This window comes from Emydura macquarii, unplaced genomic scaffold, assembly GCF_026122565.2.
Source record: "Emydura macquarii macquarii isolate MOO-44397 ecotype Brisbane River unplaced genomic scaffold, CSIRO-AGI_Emac_v2 contig_1859, whole genome shotgun sequence".
NCBI lineage: Eukaryota > Metazoa > Chordata > Testudines > Chelidae > Emydura > Emydura macquarii.
In genome coordinates, this window is record NW_027131996.1 from 184,595 (window position 1) to 212,097 (window position 27,503).

At 47.0% G+C, this 27,503-nt stretch overlaps 1 protein-coding gene across 1 annotated transcript; it reads left to right on the plus strand.

Annotated features, from left to right (window-relative positions):
• The first annotated feature begins 13,036 nt into the window (after window positions 1–13,036).
• LOC137159336 (zinc finger protein RFP-like) lies at window positions 13,037–26,294 on the plus strand. The gene is given in 8 exon segments (XM_067557495.1): window positions 13,037–13,453; window positions 15,103–15,198; window positions 17,756–17,986; window positions 18,310–18,332; window positions 19,067–19,182; window positions 21,159–21,218; window positions 23,251–23,450; window positions 23,453–26,294. Coding segments are annotated over 8 exon segments (1,455 nt in total). The 3' UTR covers window positions 23,765–26,294.
• Window positions 26,295–27,503: the final 1,209 nt, after the last annotated feature.

Below are 27,503 nucleotides of genomic sequence, written 5' to 3' on the forward strand. Positions count from 1 at the left end.
TTTCCGTTATCCCCTTGACCGGACGCCGGTATTCCCTCTGACACCCTCTTTTATACACTGTTACATACACTTTCGTTCTGCCCCTCTTTGACGTAGGTAGTTGCCACCCTCTTGACGTAGTCTAATACCACCTTTTTCCGTTGATTGGCTGATTTGGGCACTGCCACTCCATGTATCATTTCTATCCATAAAAGTGTCATTTCAGAGAGTTAGTATCTTGGTACCTCTTATACCTACTACATATTTTAGTAATATTTTGGTAGTTTTACACTCTTGCAGTATCAGCACTTTCCTGTACCAGTTTCAGTTAACTTGAGTGACCCCTTATACTTCTGTTCACTCGGCTTTTTCCATTTAGGCCTTAGCCTGTTTTACAGGCCTTAAGCTCTCACTTCTTACTACAGCATAACTTAGTATAATTGATATACATCTTAGATTTAGTTGTTGCTTTACTTTGTCTTTGTAAATAGATGTACTTTGATGTGTTATTTTAATTATTATAAGAGTATCTGTCTATCGGCTTGATTTTCTCCAGTTCATCATAAAAATGCAAACATGTCCTTCTTCGTATCTTGCATACCATTCTGTAGGGCATATTTCAGAGAACATTGTAATGCATACATAACTGCCCAAAACTCTTAGTTAGCTTGGAGTTCAGGCGGAGCAGATGTGCCACCAACCTCCTCTAGAAAAATCTGAAAAGAGAGTATTTTAAACTCTCAAACTTTTAAAATCATGGAAATTAAAACTAAAAGTTCCACTTTAAAAAAACGTTAAGTATGATTTCAGTCATTTTATTTTTTAAGTCACCCAAATAAACTGAACTCTAGCACAGTGGCACAATTGCATTTCTCTCTTCCCTCTTAGCTTTAAACTTCAAGGGAAGATTTGGTAGGGGAAGTAGAAGTGGGTGGCAACCTAGGCAGCAGTGACCATGAGACGGTCGAGTTCAGGATCCTGACAAAAGGAAGAAAGGAGAACAGCAGGATACGGACCATGGACTTCAGAAAAGCACACTTTGACTCCCTCAGGGAGCTGATGGGCAGGATCCCTTGGGAGGCTAATATGAGGAGGAAAGGAATCCAAGAGAGCTGGCTGTATTTTAAAGAAACCTTATTGAGGGCACAGGAACAAACCATCCCGATGTGCAGAAAGAATAGCAAATATGGTAGGCGTCCAGCTTGGCTTAACAAAGAAGTCTTTGGCGAACTTAAACACAAAAAAGAAGTTTCCAAGAAGTGGAAGCTTGGTCAGATGACTAGGGAGGATTATAAAAATACTGCTTGAACATGCAGGAATGAAATCAGGAAGACCAAAGCACAATTGGGGTTGCAGCTAGCAAGAGATGTGAAGGGGAACAAGAAGTGTTTCTACAGGTATGTTACCAACAAGAGGAAGATTAGGGAAAGTGTGGGCCCCTTACAGAATGGGGGAGACAACCTAGTGACAGAGGATGTGGAGAAAGCTGAAGTAATCAATGCCTTTTTTGCCTCTGTCTTTAGAGACAAGGTCAGCTCCCAGACTACTGCACTGAGCAGCACAGAATGGGAAGGAGGTGAACATCCCTCAGTGCTCAAGGAACTGGTCCAAGACTATTTAGAAAGACTGGACATACACAAGTCCATGGGGCCAGATGCAATGCACCCGAGGGTGCTGAGGGAGTTGGCTGATGTGATTTCAGAGCCATTAGCTATTATCTTTGAAAGCTCGTGGCAATTGGGGGATGTCCCTGATGACTGGAAAAAAGCAAATATAGTGCCCATCTTCAAAAAAGGGAGCAAAGAGAATCCAGGGAACTATAGACCTCACCTCAATCCCTGGAAAAATCATGGAGCAGATCCTCAAAGAATCCATTTTAAGGCACTCGGAAGAGAGGAAGGTGGTCAGGAACAGTCAACGTGGATTCACCAAGGAAAAGTAATGCCTGACCAATCTGATTGCTTTCTATGAAGAAGTGACTGGCTTTGTGGATGTGGGGAAGGTGGTGGACGTGATATACCTCGACTTTCGCAAAGCTTTTGATACGGTCTATCACAGTATTCTTATCAGCAAGTTAAAGAAGTATGGGTTGGATGAATGGACTATAAAATGGATAGAGAACTGGCTAGAGCATAGGGCTCAACAAGTAGTGATCAATGGCTCCATGTCTAGCTGGCAGTCGGTCACAAGCAGAGTGCCCCAGGAGTCGGGCCTGGGGACAGTTTTGTTCAACATCTTCATTAATGATCTGGAGGATGGGGTAGATTGCAGATCAGCAAGTTTGCAGATGACACTAAGCTAGGGGGAGTGGTAGATACCCTGGAAGGTAGGGATAGGATACAGAAGGACCTAAACAAATTGGAGGATTGGGCCAAAAGAAATCTGATGAGGTTCAACAAGGACAGGTGTAGAGTCCTGCACTTAGGATGGAAGAATCCCATGCACAATTACAGACCGGGGACAGACGAGCTAGGCAGCAGCTCTGCAGAAAAGGACCTGGGGGTAACAGTGGATAAAAAGCTGGATATGAGTCAGCAGTGTGCCCTGGTTGCCAAGAAGCTAATAGCATATTGGGCTGCATTAATAGGAGCATTGCCAGCAGATCGCGGGAAGTGATTATTCCCCTCTATTTGGCATTGGTGAGGCCGCATTTGGAGTATTGTGTCTAGTTTTGGGCCCCCCACTACAAAAAGGATGTGGACAAGTTGGAGAGAGTCTATTGGAGGGCAACAAAAATGATTAGGAGGCTGGAGCACAAGACTTCTGAGAAGAGTCTGAGGGAACTAGGCTTGTTTAACCTGCAGAAGAGAAGAATGAGGGGGGATTTGATAGCAGCCTTTAACTACCTGAAAGGGGGTTCCAGGGAGGATGGAGCTAGGCTGTTCTCAGTGGTGGCAGATGACACAACAAGGAGCAACGGTCTCAAGTTGCAGTTGGGGAGGTCTAGGTCGGACATTAGAAAAAAGTTTTTCACTAAGAGGGTGGTGAAGCACTGGAATGGGTTACCTAGGGAGGTGGTGGAATCTCCATCTTTGTGGGTTTTTAAGATGCAGCTTGAGAAAGCCCTGGCTGGGATTATTTAGCTGAGGTTAGTCCTGGTTAGTCCTACTTTGAGCAGGGGGTTGGACTAGATGACCTCCTGAGGTCCTTTCCAACTCTATGATTCTATGATTCTATGCCAGATCCCCATCCATGTGGGCAGTGGCTGAACATCCATCTGGTGGCTGCTCAGTGCCTTGTGTGGAATATGCTGGGATCTCAGCCTAGTCCCTGTTGGGCCAGATGTACCCATGACAAATACACATGTAACCACAAAGTCTGTACTGATTGGGCCCTTTGTTGACAGTCTCTGCTGAGACGCACAACTCACTGGCCCATGAAGACTGAGGATCCACAGAGGGACTTAGGCCTTGTGGCACACAGCATTCAATATCTCACATTTATATGCCTAGAAAATGGAAGGAACAACACTGAGATTCCCAAAGCCTGAATTAGGCACCCAAGTTCCATATACAATGCTTGGGGAGCAAAAGGTGCCTTAGAACAGAACATTAGGCAGAAAGCTGTCAAGGCCAGCCAATGGGAGATACCAGTTACAGGGGTGTATCCTAAGTTCCACCACCTCACAGTGTTCGGTGCCTCCGTCCAAGCTGCAGGGAGGCGCCTATCTTTGCTAGTGATCCACAAACAGCAACCCCTCTCCTCGAATCAGGCAGCTGAGGTGCCTAAGGCCTGTCTTGTGAGACTGAGTTAGACAGGCACTGAATTCCACAAAAGAGGCAGGGGAGGAGGGAGAAATGGTGCCCACTATTGTCATCTCAGTGGTTAGAGCATTTCCTTGAGAGGTGGAAGACAGCTGTTCAAATCCTTTCTCCCCATTAGACAAAGGAGAGAATTGAACTTAGATCACCCTCATCCCATGCAAGTGCTCTTACCACTAGCCTAAATATTATATGGGGAACAGCCTCACGCCCTCCTGTTTCTCTGGCACTTTGACTAGGGCATGATCTAGCTGGTATGATCAGAGCACACCTACAGGACTAGACCTTGCAGGTGAGTTAGGCAGCAGCAGGGGCTGCTCTAGCTATAGGCAAATGTGGAGTTGCAGGCTTGTATAGTTCCCTCTGGTACACATCCAGTATCTGGATGGGTCTATGTCCTTCGGTTCAGTTGCAAGATGAAATGATCTAGAGGTAGGTGTGTGTCAGTAACTGAACAGGAACAAAGGCAAAAATGGATTCTGGGATTTGATCTTATATACCCTCTGTCCCGGGCCACGCGGCCTGGGGAAAGTCACAAGAACTAAAATGGAGTCCAGAGTCACATGGGTCAATCCTGGTAACTTTTCAGGTCTGCCTGGGGTTTCTTCCTGGACCCCTTGCCTCTGTGAGTGTCTTAATGGGCCATCCAGCAGGCTATTGTCTTGCCGCCTCTCTGTCTGGGGTGTGTCCCAGCCAGCCCAAATTGACATACAGAAATATCAAATACATCCATAATTTTCATTTTACCTATAATACATGAACATAAGTATTAGCATCTTGCTCAGCACAATATATTCTTTCTAACGGTGCCTGACATGGCATATCTTACACGAATCGTTATGATTTTGACATATTAATGTTAACCAATACGACAAATGCCCCCCCGCCCCCTCCAGTCCAACCAGTGTGACAAGGTGTATTCAGGAACTATGATTACTCCCTTCTTCACCAATCTCACGTTGGGGGTGTGACGCTGGCTGGATTGGTGGGGCATTTATTATATTTTTTAACATCAATATGTCAGAATCATAATAATTCATGCGAGATATGCCATGTCAGGTACTGTTAGAAAGGCTATAATGTGCTAAGTAAGATGATAATGCTTATGTTCATGTGTTATGTGTGTAATGGAAGTTATGGATATGTTTGTATCTGTATTTCATATCGTACTGTGTTTCTGAGCGACACCCCAGACAGGATGGCTGCAGCACTAGCCTGCTTAATGGCTTATTAAGGAAATTCACAGGTACAATGGGCCTGGGGGGAAAAGCCAAGGATATACCTGATGAGTCACCAGTCACTCACGTGACCCTGGACTCCATCTTATTCCTGTACATTTCCACAAGCAGCATGGCAAAGGCCAAAGGACATAAAAGGCAACTGCACCGTCCAACCTAATTTAAAGTCCTCCTCACTAGGTTAGCCAGCCTGTCTGTGAAGATACTCTTCCCTCTCTTCGTTAGGTGAATCCCATCTCTTTCTAGTAATCCTTCTTCCTGGAACAACATCCCATGATCGAAGAATCCAAAGCCCTCTCTTCGACACCACCTGCATAACCACGCATTTACTTCCGCAATGCGACGGCCCCTACCTGGTCCTTTTCCCTGAACAGGGAGGACGGATGAGAACACCACTTGCGCTTCAAACTCCTTTATCTCTTTTCCCAGAGCCACATAGTCTGCAGTGATCCGCTCAAGATCATTCTTGGCAGTGTCACTGGTGCCCACGTGGAGAAGTAGGAAGGGGTAGTGGCCTGAGGACTTGATAAGTTTTGGCAGTCTCTCCGTCACATCCCTAATCCTAGCTCCAGGCAAGCAGCACACTTCTTTAGTTTCCCGGTCCGGATGGCAGATGGATGAATCTTCCTTACACTGTGCCTGCGCCCGATCGAGAAAGACTTTGTTTTCTTTAATGCAATGCAGGGTTGATATTTGGGCCTCTAGTCCTTTAAACTTAATCCCATATAGAGTGGGAACTAAGAAAAATAAAGGACAATTTGGCTTAATGGACTTGAGAGGTGAAGGAATTCTGGGTATAGATGCATTGAGGGAACTAAGAGAACAGGTTGATTTTGCCAGTAGGTTTTGTGGAAAATGACATACCCTGGGATCCTGTGGAGATTTCAACGAACTACAGGGTTGCAGCCCTTATGGCATCTGAAGAACTGGAGTTGCACAAGTGGCCCCCAGCCTTTCTGGAGATTGCTGAAAGACACCAGGAGGTTGGGCCAAAAGTAAAATAGAATGTGGTAAAATCAATGAACAAGTCATAGGTCCTGATCCTGCACCCCAGAAGCAAGGCAGAAAGAAAAAAATGATGGACTACTGAGGCAAAGGGTTTTAGTGGAACAAACAAGCTCCAATAATGCTGCCCTATGACCAGTCCTTAAAAGTGACATCAAGACTTGGAGGCTTGTGTTGGACTTCCATTCCCTTAATAGAGTACGTGTTGATAGCTCCTGTAGTGGGTAAGTATCAGGAGGTGATGGCTTCCATTGTAGGAGGAGCCCAATGGTTCTCAGTTTTAGACCTGGTTAATGCTTTCTTTGCTATCTCTTTGCACCAGGACAGTTATTATAACTCTGTGTTTACCTTTCAGGGCAAGCAACTGTGTTTTGCAAGGGCTCTCATGGGCTGGAATAATGCCCCTGTCATCCGCCATGCCCATATAGCCAAAATGTGGGAAGGAATGCCTGATAGGCACAGTATGATTTCTTATGTGGCTGTTATCTTGGTCTGCACCCAGACCAGAGAAGAAAACCTGGAGCTTTTAGACAAAGTGTTACAAAAGATTCAGGAAACTGGATTTAAGGTGAGCCCAAAGAAAGCCCAGTTATGTTCTCAGGAGGTGAATTATCTTGGGGTGACCCTAGGACAGGGAGGGTGCTCCCCCAACCAACAAAGGGTTGAGTTAATACTCAAACTCCCTGTCCCTACTGATATAACAGTGCTCAGATCCTTACTGGGAATGGTCAATTTCTCCTGAGATTTAATTGAGGGATTTTCAGAGAAAGCCACCCCATGGCAAGAATTGTTAAAGAAAGGAGAAACATTGGCGTGGGACCCCAGCAGCACCAAGCTATGGTCCAGTTAAAGCAAGCATTAGCAGAAGCCCCAGCACTAGCATATCCCCAAGTAGAAGAGCCGTTTGTGCTGCAGCTGGCAACCACAGACCACAGCATGGGGGATGTGCTGAATCAGAACCATGGGACAGGGGTCCAATCTGTGGTGTGAGTCTCCAAGACTCTGAGCGAGGTGGAGAAGGGATTCACCCCCTGTGAAAAGGAGGATTTGGCACTTGTTTGGGCTTTGCAGCATTGGGAATACCTGGTAGGCTTGTCTTCTGTATTGCTAAGAACAGCTCACTCCCCTGTAAAATATGTACTCACTGGCAAGATCAGCAATGGTCATGTGTCCAGTCCCTGATTAGCAAAATGGACCCTCGCCTTGTTGAACAAAAATGTGGCTATGGAAAAGGTCCCCATACTTACTCTGGTACCGTGTGGTCTTATGAAAGAGGGAGTAGAGCATGAATGCCCTTTGCCAAAGGCACCACCTGCAGAGACACCGCTTTGTGGGGGGAGGGCTGTGTTGAGTGAAATGCAGAAAATAGTAGCTGTTCTTTGGTTTGTGGACGGTCTTTGTTATTATGAAATGGGTAAACCTCATACTGGCTATGCTGCCATAAAAGTGCCCACAGACGAGGTGCTAAGCTAAGGGGACAGAGTTTGCTGCGTTCTGCCTAAACTGCCCAGATAGTAGCCATAGCAGTAGCCCTTGAGAATACCCACCCCCTCAAAGAAAGTTGCCATTTTCACACACTTGGACTGGGTGCTCCCATCCCTAGTGGATTGGGCCCCTGAATGGAGAAAGAGAGGTATGAGGTCTGCTGATGGAAAACCCATAATTCATGCTGACAAGTTAGCGTACATGTGGGCCTTAGCAGAAGCACAGGATACTGTGATGCACTTGGGATGGGTGACGGCTCAGAGAAAGGGAACTGAGAAAGCAAAATGAAATAGTCAGGTGGACAAAAAGGTAAAAAAGGGGGGCTAAGGATGGGGAAATGTGGCAGCCAAGAGATGGGGTCAGTATAGTCCCTAATGCCACAGCAAGAAAGGAGACTTCATGTAGATAGATTTGGTTACCCTTCAAGGCCAGGATCCCAGCCTGGCAGAACTAATGAGAAAAAGAAAATACAGGGAATGGAAAGTGTGGCAAAAATAAGTACAAATTAAATTGATTCTAACAACTAAAGAAGGGGAACAGGAAGCAGTGTGGGTGGTGCCCACAGCTCTGAGGATAGAAATGATCTTCCTAGTCCATGAGGGGGAGCACTTGGGGTAGAGATAACTTTATCCCGGCTGCAGCCTGCTGGTTGGTTGCCACACATGAGCAATGACATGGAACAGTTTGTAAATAGCCATCTACCCTGCACAGTCAACAATGCAGATTCCAAAATAGTTAAAGGTCCTCGGATGCACCAAATGATTGAGGGACCGTGGGCTCAATTACAAATTGATTATATCATCCCTTTGCCTAGGGGTAATCAGTATTGCCTGGTGATTATTGAGGCATTTACTGAATGGGTGGAAGCAGCACCCACTTGAAACAACACAGCCCAGACTACGGCTCGGGTGCTCATTGAGTAAATCATATCTAGATGGGGTAAAATCATATCTAGATGGGGTATCCCAAAGGAAATTGATTTAGACCAAGGGCCTCATTTCATTGGGGAAATCACAAAAGGAATCTGCCAAGCATTTGGAATTAAGCCAAGGCTGCACATACATGGACACCCACAAAGCTCAGGCCACGTAAAGCGCACTAACCGCACTCTGAAAACAGCCCTCAGATAGGTAGTGAACGAACAAGGAAAGGATTGGGACCAAAGACTACCATTCATCCTTATGGCTAAGGTGACCCCTTTCAAGGCAATGACTGGGAGAGACATGCATCTTCCGGAACAGTGGTGGATAGATGGTGCCCCACCAGACAACATGAAACCCCATGTCCTTACAGACCAGTGGAGGCAGTAGCTGTTAAAAGTCGTTGCCAGCACCCACCAGCAATTTGCTGTAGCCTTGGGAAATAACGTTTGGAAAATGGACAAGAGAATGGGTCCTATCCTAAACTCCTAAGAGTAGCAGATAGGGGAGATGGTCATGTTCCGACTGGTTAAGGAAAGGGCACATAGTCTCAGGTCCTTGTGGGCTGGACCTGTTAGAATCTCTAACAAGGGCATGTTTCCAACTCTACTCAAACAGGCTTGGTGGAGAATGGTGAATTTCACCTATAACAGGAAATCAGAGAAAATCACAGCCTTTGTTCTGTTAATGTCAGAAGCAGGAGCAAAGTCGGTTTCCCCTATTATGACTTTAGGTCTTAATGTTAACCAGACTGTAATCAAACCCATGGATTATAAAATGTGAGTGGTGAAAAATGTTCAAAAATAAAAAACAGGAGAGTTGGAAACATGTTTAGAAAAGCTAGAAATAGAGTATAAGTGCAATAAAAACATCCTACAGCCATGTGTTTAGTAACCACGGGGAGGGAGTGCCATTATGCAATTAACCCTTTTGCAAATGAATTTGTGATTGTGTATTTAGGTGACAATAGTGTATGCCTCGCAAGCTGGTGCCCTATGTTCCTTATCAGCCAGGTACATTGGATCAAATATAACTCACAGGAAAACAAATGCTTTTCTCATGCTGTTACCATTCGAGGTTGTGATTTTTCAAGTGCCTAAGCTTAAATACAGCGAGTTAAAAGTGAAATATACCTTGTATTCTGCTGCAAGTCTTGTACCTCTTGCAATGAACTTAACTGTTGTAAAAGATTTGCTTGTACACCCTGATTTGTAAAAACATTCGCAAGCTGCTAGAGAGAAAGCACATAGAATCATAATCACTGTACATCATGCAGCCAACAAAGTTACTCAGATACTAATCAGGGTGGGTAAGGACCTAGAACACCAGTGGTGAGAAGTATTATTAGGATGGTCCCCCACCACGACAGGAACGTTCTGAATGTGGCCCTACGTCCCACTGTAATGATTCTGCTATTCCAAGTGGTAGTGGTTTTCTTCTTTAGTATCATGACATGGAGTAGGATTCAAAGCATGGGCAGTGGGTGAAGCTTCCCCTTAGGAAGGTTAACTCCCCATCCCACCTCTTCCACCCATAGCCCCGCCCCCACTCCGCCTCAGGCCCTGCCCCCTCATCCTGCTCACCCTCACACCCCATGCCTGGTCCCACCACTTGCTGCATCCCTTCTTTCCCCCCATCCCTGCTTGGTCCCCTTTCTGTCTTCCACACCCCTACCTTCCCCGTTCACCCTGCCAGCCTCACACCCGGGCCCAGTGCCTCTAGAGTCCGGGCCCACAGGGAGCCCCAGGCAGCATTCGCCGAGCCCCCCAGCCACTAGGCCACATATGGGTTCAGGGCCTGGCATGGGTACTCTATGGTGATTTGCCCTGGAGTGGCCCGTGGGCCAAGAGCAATGGCTGGGAACTGGGGAAAGGACCCAGTGGCACCCTAGGGACCCCCAGCTTGCCATGCAGCAACACCCCCCCCAGCCCAGTTCCTCACCATGTGCAGTTTCTCCGGGCTCTGCTTAGGCTCAGTCCCCAGCCCCACCAAGGGGAGGGAGACCAGGATCATTGTGCCACTGGCCGGGCTGGGGGCCCATTCCATTCATTGCTGCCCTAATCTGCTCACAGCGCCTGGGGAGCCTGCCCTGAGCCTGCCGCCAGACCCGCTCGGGACCGGCTGGGAGTGTGTGCTGCTGCTGGGTGAGCTGGGGGTCCTAGGCTGCTGCTGGGTCCTTCCCCTGGTTTCAAGCCACTGCTCTTGGCTTGGGGTCTGCACTGGGTCACCATGAAGTATCTGCGCTGAGTCATGTGGCCCTGTGGCTGAGGGCTCGGCAAGTGCTGCGTTGGGTGCCCTGTGGGTATGGAGCTAATGGGCCTGGGTGTGAGGCCAGAGGGAGGCTAGGGGGCCTGGCAAGGAGGGCTCTGGAGTCAGGTGGTTCCCTGCATGCTCACCCAGCCCTGGGGAATCACCTGGCTGGAAGCTGGCCCCTGGCTAGCAGAGGTTGCATTGTGCTGCTCAACTGAGGGGAGGGGATTGAGAGGGGGCAGCATGCAGGTTCCTAGATGGCTGAGGAGGCAGTATCTACTACTCAGCTTCCTCGGTTCATCAGTAATCTCCCTGGGGAGTCCAAGGAACCTGAGAAGCTGTGTAGCAAATATTGCTTCTTGTCCTTCTCAGCTACCAGGGAAGGGGGAATCTAGCAGGGAGGGGAAGTGGTGGGGCCATCACTGCCCAGGGCATCTCACAGCCTGATGGTGACGGCTGTGCCAGGGAAAGCTTAGCATTTGATACCCACTGCCTATGATTCAAAGGCTTCAGCTCTCTCAAGTCCCCCAGCCAACAAGCCCTTAGCTTATACCTCCACCACCCTCACCTTGTGGAGGCAAATGTGCCATGCTTGCCCTTCTCTTGAAGGGAAATATGTGGAACTTGCTGCCCTGTAATCATCACCCTGCTAATCAGGTGTGCTGGATTTGTGGTGCCAACAAGAAGATCATTTGCTCAGTCTCAGCTTAGGAGTCTTGAGTGTTCGTTGGATCACAGCTTTAGTACATCCAGAATCTTTTATGGGGATGACTGCAGTTGTGCGAAGGCCTCCTTATATAAAAAGGGAGGTGGCCTTCAAATAAGGGACTGTACAGGGGCATTTTAGCAATCAGCCAGGTGTCCAAGCCACTGCTAGTTATTGGGATGAACTAACAATTATCCTGCTTACTGCATTTAGTCATTTTCAGACCTTTGCAGGGACTCAGCATAAGTAAACAACCGGTGGGGGGAGACAGTGAACTTGTGAAGTGAGCCTGGCTATATGTGTTCTCTCTCTCTGAATATGCTGGGGCAGATGTCTGTGAAAAACAGGAAGTCTGGTATATATTCTAGGACTGCAGTTATAGGGAAATCTAGCTATTAGATTGACTGCTTTCTTAGCAATTTTTTTTAAATTGACATGTCTCTGTAGCTCCTGCTTCTGCCTAGTGATTGATTTGTTTGGTCAGATATATAAAATTTTTCTTGATTGAACTGTCTCTATAACTTTTGGGGTAACAAGTCTGAGTCAGCAGATCACTTTGTGGACAAATTGAAAGATCTCCAGGCATAGATGGAAGGACGTGCCATTCAGAAATCTGTGCCTGAATCACCTGAAGACTGTCTCAGACTTGTGGGGGTAACTATCAAGTACCCTGACTTTTGGGGTGCTCTGATACCTCTTGCAAGTGTATGTGCTTAAGACTAATAAGTGGAGACTGGTGAAAATAATTCCAAGGGAGATTGCTGGGCTCCTTAAAGCTTTTAAGTTATAAGCATGTGGTTCTGACCCATCTTTTGCCAGCCTATAGTAGGCAGATGTACTGTGTTCCCTTGTTTTATGTCCTGATACTGGCTTGCAGAGACTAAAAGTTACTGGGTTGAGGAACCCCGAGTAACACTGTCCCTTTGCCTCAGCCCATAGTAACCAGACTGGGAAACAGGTAAATACTTAGGGCCCAACCCTGAATGCTGCTGAACACTCAAAATTCATAAGGAAGTCAGGGCTCACCCCTGATCTAGGCATTCTAGGAATTGTCTCACTGGAATCAATAGAGGCAACTGCCATAGACTGAGGACATCATGCAACTGGCCACTCCCCACTGCCCTTTGCTTCCAATTCTCTGGAATATCTCCCAAGATTTCAGTCTTCGACGTTGCTGCTGCCTTTCAGTTGTAACCAAGATCCAGGTTTTCCTGAACATTCCAGACCCTGCCCAGGGTTTCCTCAGGAAATGGGGGACAAAATGTCTTTTTGCTTCTCCTTATATTTCCCAGAACTCATTGTTTTTCCCATGAAAGGCAGGATGACTCCTGTGGTTCTCTTCATAGAGTGCTGGCTCCAAGCAGTCTTCTCATGCTCCAGTTTGTTTCATGTCACTCCTTAAACACACAAACCTTGCTCCTGCAAGCTCATCATTATAAGCTAATACTGATGCCCTAGTGAAGCCTCTGTGACCCTCCAGAGCAGCACAAGGGGCTGATTGCAGGATCTGAGCCCTAGTGGAACATTTTTTCACAAAAGCTGGAGTTGTAACTTTTACAAAGGACACATTCCAGCTCAGCAAATGGCATGAGTCAGTTCCAGGAAAGAAAACTCCCAGTTGCTGCTGTAGGAGGAGCATATGAACTCAGGAAAGTGAAACTAATCCTGCTGTTTCACTGTCCAGAGGAAGCCATGGCTGCAGGGAGCCCCTTGGAAAGCCTCCAGGATGAGGCAACATGTCCCATCTGTCTGGACTATTTCAGAGAACCTGTCACTATGGAGTGTGGGCACAATTACTGCCAAGCTTGCATCACCCAGTACTGGGAAAGATCAGGTACAGACATCTCTTGCCCTCAGTGCAGAGAAACTGTGCGACAAAGAAACTTCAGGCCAAATAGGCAATTGGCAAATGTTCTAGAAATTGCCAAACAGCTGAGTTTACAGGTGATAAAGGAAGCAGGCAGGGAAAGAGTGTGTGGGGAACACCAAGAGCCTCTCAAATTGTTCTGTGAAGAGGACCAAAGCCCCATCTGTGTGATATGTGACAGATCCGAGGCTCACAGAGCTCACACTTTGGTTCCCATAGAGGAGGCTGGCCAGGAGTACAAGGTAGGGAATCACTGTCTAATCTGATGTGTAATAACTTTGGACTGTAATTATAAATTACTTTAAACTCAAATTGCCTGACACACTTGATCTCTTTTGCCTTCCACGATTGGTGTATGTTACTCAGCTCTGTAAAGCCTTATTGTATGGAAGATGTTTTAAAACGTAAATGATACTGCAGCATGGCAAGAAAGGCCAAAAAAAAAAAAGAAACTTTAAAGATGTCTGATGTGGGAAAGTTTTAGCTGAGAAGCTGAATCCTTTTCCAAACCAGCTCCCATTGGTGAAATAAGGGAGCTATCTACAGAATCGAAACTGTTAAATGACCAGTGAGGTTTCAATCAAAAGAGCTGTAGGCCAATTTATGTGAGAGCGTTGCCTTCAGACTGGAGTAGGGGTAGTTACAAGCTGTTGTTACTGATTTATATCACAGTATTTATTATTATTACAGTTTGCCTCCCAGTAGCCCCCACAGGCCCCAAAAGAGATCTGACTTCCATTGTGCTGGGCCCTGCACAAAACACAGTGAGGGACAATCCTTTCCCTGAGCAGACAACCTAACTAACTAGACAAACAGATAAAAAAGTGGTGGTGGTGGTGGGGGGGAAACAGAGGCACAGAAAGAGGATGTGACTTGCCTAGGATCACTTGGAAGCTCAATGGAAGAGCTGGAGAACAGAACCAAGGTGTCCCAAAGATGCCCTAACCACTAAGCAAAGCTGTTGCCAAACACTGAACATGTCCATTAGAAGGGAAACATTCCTTGATAAAGCTCCCAGGCCCAGCAGGGAGATGAGGTTTCCCACAGGGATTCTCAATTCCCATGTTGGTCCATGAGTGGTTAAACTCAGATGCTGGTCTGCACTAACGGAGGCCACTGTGCTAAACACTGAGTGGACTTGAGCACCTCGAGTCCACACACTGAACGGTTCCAAACAGTGCAGGTCCATGCCAAATACCATTGGGATTGGACTGGATTGCAGCAAAACTAACCCCTGGACGATGCTGACCTATTTCAATCTGAATTGTTTTATTGTGTATGTGGGCAAGGACCATCCAAAGTGGTTCCACTAGTTTCACAATGCATCCTTTTGAAATCTCCCAGAATCCCGGCTTCTGAGCACTCTGTTAGGGACTAAGGGGTAGCTACCCAGAGGGCACTGTTATTGAAAAGGTTTAGGACAGCAATCAGGCAAACCCCAACTGTTCGTAACACAAATCAACACATCTAATGGGGTTTGCACGTGGGCTTAGAGCAGTTCTGTCCAACCAATACAGGAGTTCAGGGGTGAAATTCAATGGGAGTTGGGCTCTTTTGAGAATTCCACCCCATGTTTCTAGCCTTGGTGGCTTCTGAGATTTGTATCATTTTGTTAGTTAAACTTTCACAAAGATAGATTATTTCACAAGGTGAAACAACAAACCAAGACATGACACCAGCTTCATGCTGTTTCAATGGAGAAACAGGACCTCATAATTTTAGAGTCTGAATAGAAAACATTCCCAGTGTCCATTTATAAGACTCACTTTCTCAGTATCTCTGATATCATAAACTTATCAGGTTCTCCAGTCCTCATTTTGTTTGGTGGAAAAATAGCCCCCCATTCTCACCCCTAAAAATACAATCACCCAGATCATTTCTGTTTCTGCAGAAAAAACTTCAGGCCCATTTGAAGACTCTGAGGGAAGAGAGAGACAAGCTCCTGGGATTTAAAGTGGCTGGAGAATGGAAAAGCCAGGAGTATCTAGTAGGTGCCCATTGTCATTAATCTGCAGGGACATGCAGTGGGATGTCTGTTTTTAGGCAGAGTCCTCTGTGGCTTTGGTGAATGTGGGTTTGTGTGTATTTCTCCATGATCACGGGAACGTGTGAGCGAGTGAGAAAGAGAGAGAGTGAGAGTGCACATATGCATGCATACCTGCCCAGGGCATGAATAAGTCCTCTCCCTGGAGAAGGGCAGCATCCTCTTCTTCAGAATCTGCGCTTTTTATGTTAGTTAATGAATTCATTTCTAGATTTTCTGGCTTTGAGGAAAATCCTCCCAACATGAATTGAGTGTATCCACTGCAGAGCTCCCTGCCTGAGGTTTGCAGTAGTTTTTTGAATTTTTTGTTTCTTTTCCCTTTGGCATCTGTGTCAATGGAGTTCTCAGAATGGCTTGGCAAATAATGGATCTAGTTATTCACTGTAAATTCCCCCCAAATTGGTGGTGGTGGTGGGGGAAATCCTTTCAATTCTGAAAAATATCCCCCAAAAAATTAAGAAGTTTTTTAAATGAAACATTTTTTTCCAGAAATTTTTAGTGGTATTTTTGTTTTGTTTTGCCTTTGTTTTAATTTCATTTATTATTAATTATTATTATTATTTTATTATTATTTTACCAAAACAGTGAGATGAAATTGACAGGAATTCACAACACATTTCAGTGTAGCCATTTCAAAGCACTGCAGTGTAGTGCATTTCCTCTGAAAAATAATTTACTGCAAAAAATGCCATCCAGCTCTAGTGCTGAGGCCTGTTTCCTGCTGCTTTGAATCTGGATTCTCAGAGACCACTGATATCACAATATACTGACTATGACAGGCATAGAAAAATCCCTGTCTGGCTGGTGGGTCTCTCCCACATGCTGAGGGTCTGATTGTTATATTTGAGATCAGGAAGCAATTTTCCCCCATGTCAGATTGGCAGAGATCTGGGGGCAGAAGGGGAGGTTCACCTTCCTCTGCAGAATAGAGAACAGGTCACTTGCTGGTCTGAACTAGGGTAAATGATGAATTCTCTCTAATGTGAAGTCTTTAAATCTAGATTGGAGTGTGACCCATCCGTGCCTAGGGTAGCCACCTGAAAATGCCAAGGTCAGGGCAGTCTGCAAAAGGAGAGCAGATTCTCCCAGCACTGGTGGGTGACACTGAAGTCAGACTTCCCAACCAGCCACAAACAGTACTTATGTTTCCCCACACTGGTTAGCAAGAAGACAAAATAAAAATATACACAGCCCCCTTTGCTGCATTTCAGTCTCTGGCTCCCAATCAGCCACTAGGTCCAGTGAAGAGATCAGTTATTTAAAACTCTATGCTCTTTACCAAAAAGGTTTCTCCTGACCCCAAAGGGTCAGCCACAGTACCAGATCAATATAAGTTTGGATCTTACCCAAAATACCACGCTGCCAGCCAATCCTTTAGTAACTAAAACTAAAGGTTTATTATAAAAGGAAAGATACAAAGTATAAGAGAAATGTTAAATGATTAAAGCAATCAGATACATACACATGATTTGAAAGTCCATATATATCAGGTTTCTAGAAGAATTGTGGAGTTTGCAGGCCTGTATAGTCTTTCTGGTGTACATCCATTACCGGAATGGGTCTCAGTCCTTTGTTTCACAGCTTCAGTTCAGTTAATTTGTAGATGAGCTGATCTAGAGGTAGACAGTAGACTAAAGACAGAGACTGAAAGACAAAATGGATGTCGTGCAGCTGCCTTTTATGTCCTTCGGTCTGTGCCATGCTGCTTGTGGAATTTTACAGGAACCAAAATGGAGTCCAGAGTCACATGAGTAAGTCCTGGTGACTCATCAGGTATATCCCTGGCTTCCCCCCTGGACCCCTTGTACCGGTGAACTTCTTAATGGGCCATTAAGCAGGCTATTTCTGCAGCCATCCTGTCTGGGGTGTCGCTCAGACACAGCACAACTTGAAATACAGATATATCAAACATGTCCATAACTTCCATTACACATATAACACATGAACATAAACATTATCACCTTACTTAGCACATTACAGCCTTGCTAACAGTACCTGACATGGCATATCTCACATGAATTATTATGATTTTGACATATTGATGTTAAATAACATAATAAATGCCCTCCCCCAATCCAGCCAGCGTGACACCCCCAGCGCAAGATTGATGTAGAAGGGACTAATAAGAGCTCCTGAATACACCTCAAGGGTCCTCCTAATCCAGCCAGCGTCACATGGAGTACTTCAATAACTCAGCCAGAGGTTATGGGTCTATTACAGGAGTGGGGGCGGGGGAAGTTCTGCAGTCTTTAATGTGCAGGAGATCAGACTAGATGGTCATGATGTCTATGAGTCCATGAGTGTATGATACATTGGGGTCAAATGGGAAGGTATTAGAAAATCCTCTCCCTGCTAACCATAGGGTGTATGTAGTCAGGTGCCAGTTCATGTCTTGCTGTTTACAAATAAATTCTCCCTTCTGCACACTCAGCCCTCCATAAAAGGACCCCAAATTCTCTCCATGACCTGGGCTTGCCCTTTCCTTATTTTTTTTTTACAGAAACAAACACAAACTGAGAGGCAAAAGATTATGTTTGAATTTCAGCAACTGCGGCAGTTCCTGGAGGAACAAGAGCGACTCCTGTTGGTTCAGGTGGAAAAGCTGTACAAGGAGATAGTGAAGATAGAGAATGAAAATATCACCAAACTCTCTGCGGAGATTTCCCATCTCAGTGAGCTGATCAGTGAGATGAAGGGGATGTGTCAGAAGCCAGTGAGTGAATTCCTGCAGGTGAGACTCAGATAAAAACATCCCAGATTCCAACACAAGGACAGGGCAACTCCTGGATCATGGGCACCACAGTCCAGCAAGCAGAGGTAACAGTGTAACTCAGTGTGTGCATTGCAGAAATGCTGGTAATTATTGCTCTTTGAAGAGTTACAGATTCAGATATTAAAGGTGGAAAAGCCCCTTTAACTCAGTGAATCCATCCATGGCCCTGGGGTCAGCGCAGGGGCTTTTGCCCCCTGCCCCCAGATTTGAAAACTCCCTTCCCTGGTATTTCCAATGTGTGGCATGTGGCACTGAGATTCTTTTTCTCTCCTCCTCTCTAGGACATCAGAAGCACCTTGAGCAGGTACATGGCTCCTTCTCATTCCCCCTCATATTTCACAGTTCTGGGAAAGGACTCAGAGACCTCGTTAACACCAAAACTCTCCAGGGCTGTACAGCAAAATACGTGGGGCAGGGTCACGGTTTGGATACAAATCTCACTGATGGACTTAATTGTTAGGCTCTCACCCTTTTATAGAAGACTCTATAATTAGCTAATGAATGGGAAAGATTAACCTAATGTGTTTTCTGGAGATATGACATCCCTGGAGGACTGGCTGCTTTAGGAATGTGGGGCTGGAATATGGGTCTTTCACTGCTAGGTCACTGGTTACAATTCAACCCAGGTCAGCAATGATCAAGAGTTTTACCATATGAGGACTGTTCGGAGACCTGTGCTGAATGAGCCGAGGATGGGGCAATTGATCTGTCAGGCTAGTTACTAGAGGACAAATGTCTACAAAACTTGACATGGGAACTTCCTGTCCATTGGTGCATGGAAGCTGAGGAGTGAATTGGCAATGGAGACTCAATCCCATTGTAGCCCTAGAGCCAGTCTCTCCAGGCCAGAGTTGAAGAATATTAATGGGACCTTTGGGAGGAAGGTTGCACTGCCATGGCCTGTGTTGCACTTGCTTTGGGACTGGGAGAAATAAAGGAATTCTAACTCTAGGCCCATGGGAGCAGAAACTTTTACTAACAAGAAATTATAACATATGAGTGATTGCAGTATAACAATGTGGAATTGTTTCTCTCCAGGTGTGAGAAGGAGAAGTGCCAGCCGCCAGGGGAGATTTCTCCTCAGCTAGAGAAGATTTTGTGTGATTTCGCACATAAAAATATTGTGCTTACAAAGACTCTGAGGAAGTTCAAAGGTACCAAGAAGAATCTGGAAGGGAAATAAAGCTGAGTCTCTGAGGTTGTAGGAGGAGATGGACTCGGGCCTGTTGGTTCACAAACAGATTATGTATCCATTTAATAAATAGTGGAAAACAACGATTTAAGGGCTAGAAAACATGACCGATGAGGAAAGGTTGAAAGAACTGGATTTGTTTAGTCTGGAGAAGAGATGACTGAGAGGGAACATGATAACAGTTTTCTAGTACATACAAGGTTGTTACATGGAGGAGGGAAAAAAATTGTTCTCCTTAACCTCTGAGGATAGGCCAAGAAAATTTTAAAGAGTGGGTTAGACAGCCACCTGTCAGGAATGGTCTAAATAATTCATAGTCCTGCCATGAGTGCAGGGGACGGGACTAGATGACCTCTTGAGATCCCTTTCTATGATTCTATGAAATTATGCAGAGGCCCAGGTGTCAAGATGTCTCACACTGATTCACTCTGTGATCTGGAGTAAGCAAACCAGAACTTTTGGTGCCTCAGTTTATCTCCCCCAACTACAAAACAGCAGGGCAGGTGCTCCACAGCTCTTCAGCATCCATAGCTGGAGTCAATGAGACAGCAGCCACCCAGCCCTTCTGAGAACCAGGCCCCAGGCAGCTAAAGGTTGACACCTAAATGTAGAATCTAAATTAAAGGCCACTTTTGACATTTGGACCCAGCCCATCACTGTGCTCTGGCCCCATCTGGCTGCTGGCCTGGGCCAAAGGAGCTAAAGGGAAGGAGTAAAACCTCTCCCACAGCTGCAGGCACCAGGAGTGTTCCCAGGAGGGCAGGGAATGGAGGGGAACTGGGGCATGGGCAGGCTGGAGGCGGGCGGGGAACGGGAGCAGGGATGGAGGGCTGTGGCCACGGGAAAGCTCTGCCTCTTAGGAATGAATTCTTGCAGCTGCCTGCTCAGTCACCAGGCAGTCAATGAGCACAGGTGGGCCATAGCAGAACCACCTGATTGGCTAAGGCAGTCAGGTGACTTGCTCTTAAGCCCGGCTACTGCACAGGAGCAGTGGATCACAATGCACATGCCTGTGGACTTGGAGTCTTTGTCCTCTTGTGCCTCACGCCAAGCCCAGCTCCAGCTCGGCCCTGCCCTGCATCCAGCCTCACCCTGTCCTGCACCCAGCAATGTTCCAGACTAGTCCCTGCTCTGTAACCAGCCTTGCTGTAGGCCTGGTCCAGCTTTGCTCCTGTCTTGGAAGCAGTCCTGCTTCTGCTTTCCTGATTCCAGGACTCCCTTACCCTCGCCAGCCTCTGCAGCTACTGAATAGGGGCATTGCAAACGCTCCACTACATTCTTTTGCCAGGACAGGGGTGAACCTGGCCCATTGAGCCAACCCTATCCCTGCCTCAGTTCTCCCATCTATGTAATGTTGTTGTTTGTATTTCAGTTACTGAAGGAAGAGGGTCCCATCGTCCTGAGTGCTGGACAGACATTCAGTAAACAGACCCAAAGAGCTTATAATTCAGATCCCAGATCCTGCAAAGTCTCCATATCCTACTGATGTTAGCAGGCCCAAAGTGTGTGTAAAGTTAAATTTGTGCTTGTATTTTGAGGAGCTGGGTCTAGGTTATGATAAAATGCAACAGGAGAACAAGACAAACCGAGCGAGGTCTGGAGGGTAAGAGGTGGAGGATGAGGGAGAAGGATATCTATCCTAGAAATCAGATCTCTGAGGATGACTGTGAGGCTTAATGGATGGTTAGTCCCTTGCTCTGTAGAGCCTGAATGACAGAGATAATAAGAGGTTTCAGATTAACTTCTATTAAAAATCATAGATATGTAGGACTGGAAGAGATCCTGCAAAGTCATCCACTCCAGCCCCCTGAGTGTGTCTCTGTCCTCCTCCATCTATTTCTCTCTCACAATTAAAACAAAGTTATGTTTGTTAAGAGTGGGGATGTTGCTATAAATACTAGAGCAGGAAATCTCATCTCTTCTCCTTTCCACTTCCAGATGTTCTGCACTCTGAAGTGGAGAAAAGAAGCGAGGAAACCCTAGGACCCTACAGACAGGGTGAGATTTCAGGGGAAGATTAGCTTTACATTTACAAACCAAACCTGCACCCATCATGACACATCCCTAAAAATAAAAACGTGAAATACTAAGGAGGTTCCAAGCTGAGGTCCCACAGACAGCCCCGAGTCCATCCTTTAGGCTGAGTTCATGCAGATCCCAGTGAACAGAGATACCCACACTAACATATTAATTCAAAGGATTTAGTGGAGAGGCCAGTCGCCTCAGGGCTGATACATCCCTCTCCTTTCCCCCCACGTAAGGGGTCTTCCCCATGCTGCTTCTCTACCATCCAACCTTTCCCTTTGGGTGGGCTGTCCCATTGGAGCTGCTCTTTTCTTCCTAGGCTGGGAGAGGCTCCCCCTCTGATTCTACCACCTCCTCCTGCATTTTCAGGCTGGGAAATGGACAGCTCACCCACTGCCACCTCCTACTCATCACTCTCTGGTCTTGAGTGGTTTTTCCTCCGTGGAAGTCCCCCTCTCATCTGCCTGGCCAGGGAGAGGAGGTTGGGCTCATATAGATCTTCCCCCAGGGTTTTTATCTGTTGCCTCCCTCCTCTTGCTCCCCTTCCTGAACCTTTCAGGTTCCAGACTTCCTCTCTCTATTCCTCAGAGGAGCAGCCCCAGCAGGGGGAGCAGGGAGAGGCAGCTGGGAAGGAAGTACAGAGGCAGCTTCTCCAGCCACAGCAGCAGCAGCAGCTCTCAGTAGTCGGGAAAAGAGCAGCCAGAGCATCTCTGCTTAGTCTCAGGACAGAGAGATCTTCCTAGGATGGCATGAGAAATCAGAGAGAATGAACCTCTTTGACCTTTTTCCGCCATCTGAACTGGAGCAGGGAAGGGGGAATCTCTGGGATCACAAACAGAGATAGTTCTGGAGATTTTCCTGCAATTAACAGAAAATTCCCATGAAAGCAACTCTCACACCATTAACCATAATTGTTCTCACTGCCCAGCACACACCACCTCTAACTCTGACCTTGTCATTTGAATTGGCACTTGAATATTTTTCTAATATTCAACTCAGATGAATGAGTGATCTCTCCCACAGTGGTGCCACCTCCTTCTCCTTTCCCTTGGGAAGCTTCAATGGCTTTTCTCCAGAATCCTACCTTTCCTTTGGGCAGGACTGGGCTGTCCCATTGGAGATGCTTACTGCTTAGAGCAGGGATGGAAAATGTCCGGCCCACGGGCCGTATAAGGCCCGCGAAATCATTTGGTCTGGACCTGGTGGCGGGGGGGAATTCAGCGGCAGCGCGGATTCACGGAGGCGGCAGTGTTCCAGGGTGGGGGGGCAGTGGCCGCCTCCGAAACCCTGCTGCCGTTTGCCCCTTTTCGGCGGTGGGGGGACTTCGGCAGCGGGCACTGCCCCCCGCCCCCCCCGGGATCCCGCCGCCGCCGTGAAACCGCGCCGCCGCCGAATTCTCCCCCGCCGCCAGGGCCGCCATCAGGCCCTTGACATAAAAAAGGTTCCCCACCCCTGGCTTAGAGGATTAGGGATTCTCTCCCTCCAGTATTGCCTCCTCCCCACTTCTTTCTCTTCTGGGGTTAGAGCTGTTCCACCCAGTGCCAGCTCCTACTTCCTGCTTACTGGTCTTGAGCAAATCTTTCCCAATGTAACCTCTTCATCTCTCTTCCCTGGCCTGGGAATGGAAGATGCATTTAGGGGAGGGAGCTTCCCTTTGGGGTTTAGATCTGAAATCTGCTGCCTCCTTTCTCTCTCCTTTCTCCTCATTAAAAGCTTCTGACACCTTCTTTGCTGGGTTGTGTGTCTGCTGCTGGGAATGGAACAGCTGCAGAAGGTGAAACAAGGAGCTGCAGCTCTGCAAACAAATGAGAAGCTCCCTTTACACAGGCTGAGAACTGCAGTGGCATCTCTGCACAACCTCAAGTGCCTAGGACAGAGGCAGCTCCCTGGGATCCAGGACTATCCCAGCTAGAACAGGGTTTCTGGGGTGTGTGAGAAATGGTCCCCTCCCCGACCCTGCAGGACTGAGCTCTGCCTCTAACACTCTGATTCTCTCTTCCCCCAGTGAATGTGACTCTGGATCCAGACACGGCTCATCCCCAACTTGTCCTGTCTGCGGATCAGAGAAGTGCTAGATGGGGAGACACATGGCAGGATCTGCCTGACAAGCCTGAGAGATTTGTTGCTGATCACTGTGTGCTGGGCTGTGAGGGATTCACCTGGGGGAGACATTACTGGGAGGTGGAGTTGGGGGTGGGGGATGCTGGGCTATGGGGCTCGCCAGAGAGCCTATGAGGCAGAAGGGACGGATGAGCCACAATCCAGCAGGGGGAATCTGGGCTGTAATGTGTTGGTGGGGTAAGTATCGGGCTCTCACCTCCCCAGAAATCCCTCTGCCCCTAGTCTGGGTCCCTAGGAGGATTCAGGTTTGTCTGGACTATGAATGGGGGCAGGTGACATTTTTTGATGCTAATAATGGGGTCCTGATCTTCACTTTCCCACCGGCATCTTTCTGGGGGGAGAGAATCCGGCCCTGGTTCTGGGTGGGGAAAGGATCCAGGGTCAGCCTGTGTCACTGAGATGAGGGAGGGGGTGAATATCCCCCTGGGGACCCTGAAAAAATCAGACTTTTTAGCCTCAGATATCCTAGTCTTTATTGTAGGAGAGTAAAGAGTTAAAAGCTGGACAAGTAATCAGGCCTAAGCTACAGGGAATGGAGTCATGACACAGGCAAAATCTTGTTTCTGTTACTTGGTATGAATTTTAGCTAGAGTCTGTTATCTCTCTTCTTTCTCTCCCTTTTTGGCCATTTGCACAAGAAATGAGACTAACAAATAACTATTCTCCCTTCTGTTCAAGGTCTTTGGTGGGAATACAGCATTATCTTCTTTCCCTCCCTTGCATGCAGTATATTTTAAAGAATGTTAGTAAGTTTCAAGGTGATGTGCCTGACTTCTGTATGGTAATCCTGTAAACAACAAACAGGAGCAGGTATAATTATATTAATTATGTAGTTGTTAATATTCATTTTATAGGGGTCAATGTAACAAAATAAGGGTCTATGGGGAGTTGCTGGAAATGTATACATTTACATACTGTTATGGATAAAAGAATTGTAAAGTAACCCCCTCATTGCTCACTCGCAGCATCAAGGTGGAACGAGCAGGCAATAAAGGGTTCTGTCTCTCCAATCCATCCCCGGGACAATCTGTTTGGTTATTTCTAACATTTATGACCCTAGAGGACTACTGTCTTGGTTCAGATTTTTTATGGTGGAATCTCTGTGACGTGGAAACTCTGTAAAGTCAAACTCCGTACTGTCAAACCAGGGAATGACTGAGGTGGAGAAGCCAAAGGTTGAGAAGAACTCTGGGGATCCCATCTCAGACAGTGTCATGAAGGCAGTATCTGTGTGTGGGGAAAATAGTCCACTGGAAATGGAAAAAGGGCCCCCGACTCCATGATTTATAACTTCTGGGACTCATCCCTCTCCCACCCTGTAGCATCAGGAGGTGGGGGGGTGAAGAATCCCTGGAGCTGAAAGTGGTCCCAGGAGGCCCCTGAGGGACAGATGTGGCAATTGGAGTCCAGAATTAACAGGTAGATTGGGGAACAGGCAGATGTGGGGGTGGCAGGGACACAGAAATAATTAAATAGGGTTTGGGGAGAACCTTGGTACTCTGCACCAGCAGGGAGCATTTGTACAAACCTGTGTCATTAGATCTCATTTGGGCCTCCCACTGACAGCTTTGGCAATGGAAACCTAAGTTACCTTCTTCTATAGATATGAAAGAGCTGGAAACCATCTCACACACACACACACAGAAGATGGACAAGGCTGGGGGAGGGCAAAAATCAAGAGACAACATTATATTAAAAAGCTTATAATTTTGGGTCTATCTCATGACTTTCTGATGTCTGACTCATGATTATTTAACTTTTGGGGTTGTCAGTACTGCAACAGAAAGGGGCAGGGTGTTTTGAACCATAGGAAATAGAAGAAGCAAGGAAAAAAGTGAATAAAAATAGAAGAAGAATAAATGGAGAGTCCTGCAAAAACTGGGAAAAAATAGAAATGAAACGAGGGAAGGGAAAACAGTCAGAGAGGAAGAGAAAGCATAAAATAAGGGAAAGAATATAGAATCTGAGAGGGAAATACCTGTGACAGGGATTAAAGTAGAGAGGGGGAGACAAACCGGAGTTGGAGAGGAGTGCTAGAAAAATGATGAGTAAATATAGACAATATGAAAGAAAAGGGAGAAGACAAATGAACATGAGAGGGACAGAGAGATTTATAAAATATTACTGAAAGCGAGTCTGTAAGTCATTAATTCCATATATTATACCCCAGCCATAGTTGTTATTTTAGTGCTGTTAAGAAAACTGATTCAAAATTTGTGGATCTCTTTTCCATATGTGTGATTATTAAAGCTTCCATTCAGCTCCTTTTCACACTGATATATACTGTAAATAAAGCATTACAAACGTTTCGTTTTTGTTCCTCTTTTATTTTGAGGCTGCAAGTGTTGGGATCTGAATCATGTGGTTTGCTTCCCCTCTTGGTAGTGTCTCTCTGGTACCAACAGGGACTATGCCGGCATGTCACTATGACAAGAACTTGAGTTTTACTGTGACATCTCCAGCCTGTGCTCTGTCTCTTGTGCTGTATATAAGCATGTTGTGATGCTGTCTGAATTAGGGGTGACCATTTATAATATTATTTAATATCAATATCACAAAATTACAATAATTTGGACATGACAGGCCATGTCAGGTACCTTTGGAAAGGTTGTAATCTGCTGTTTACGATGATTTTGTTTAAGGGCATGTAACATCTTGGTACTGTAAGTTATGGATAGGTGTAATGGATAGGTGTAGTTATGGATAGGAGGTGCGGGTACGTCAACGAGACCCTGCCCCACGTCCTCTGCGGATGCAAGCCCCACTCCCGTGCCTGGCAGCTGAGGCACAACGCGGTCCAGGACCGCCTGGTGAAGGCCATCCCGGCCCACCGGGGCACGGTGGCCGTCAACCGCACCATCCCCGGGACCGACAGCCCGCTGAGACCCGACGTCGTCATCACCGACGAGGATCACAAAAAGATCGTCATGGTGGACGTCACGGTCCCTTTTGAGAACCGCAGCCCGGCCTTCCACGCCGCCCGAGCCCGCAAGGAGGAGAAGTACGCCCCCTGGCCGACACCCTGAGGGAGCAGGGCTACGACGTACAGGTCCACGCCCTGGTCGTCGGAGCCCTGGGCGCCTGGGACCCCCGCAACGAGCCCGTGCTCTGGGCCTGCGGTGTGGGTCGGCGCTACGCCAAGCTCATGCAGCGCCTCATGGTCTCGGACTCCATCCGGTGGTCCAGGGACATCTACGTAGAACACGTCACCAGCCACCGGCAGTACCAGGAGGAGAGGGACGGAGCACCACCGCAGGACCCTCCTTCCGGACCGGCGGACCCAACCGACGACCACCACGACAGACGCGGCGAGGAACGCACCGGCGGACGCGGCGGAGGACGCACCGGCAGACGCGGCGAGGGACACACCAACGGACGCGGCGGGGGACACACCAACGGACGCGGCGGCTGCTGATGCATCGGACTTAATGGGGGACACCCCACTTTGTATGGACTTATTTACTCCATTTGTTAAAACCCCCAAAAAGTAACCCATAAGCATACTCAGTGATGCTCCCCCATTCCCATATACTCCCTTGTACCCTTTAACGCCCACACCATCACCCCCCCATCCAGGACCCCGCAGATTATCCATCGTTATTCTCCCCGGACTTCCAGCCACTCCCCTCACCTCCCGATAACCTGCACACAGTCCCTGGATGTTATATATAACTTCGCCCCTTTAAAAATCTATGGGTTACCTGTTTGTTATTTTTTCTGAAATATTTTCTCAATAAAAACTTTCTATCTATATCCAAAAATGTGTGAGGTGCTATTGGATTACACCCTCCAGGCAGATTGGTGTCAGCTTGATGACTCATCGAGAGCTATTACCTTTACAATGAGCCCAGAGAGAGAAGCCAGGACTGCACCAATGTAGAGACATGCCTGTGGTCAGTGGGACTGACCATGTGCTTGGAAGTTGTCCCATGGAATTGTGGCAGACTGTTTGGCTATGAGTCAAGTGGGGCTGTATATACATTGCAATGCAACAGAGCTTGAACACTGGGTCCTGGCTTGACTTGTGCTTAGACCCTTCAGCCCTGCAATGTTCTGAATCCAGGGTCTGAACCTTCAATTAGCGCAATTGCAATGTAGAAACAAGGGGGGTTGGTAGGCTTGAGCCGAACAGCTCAA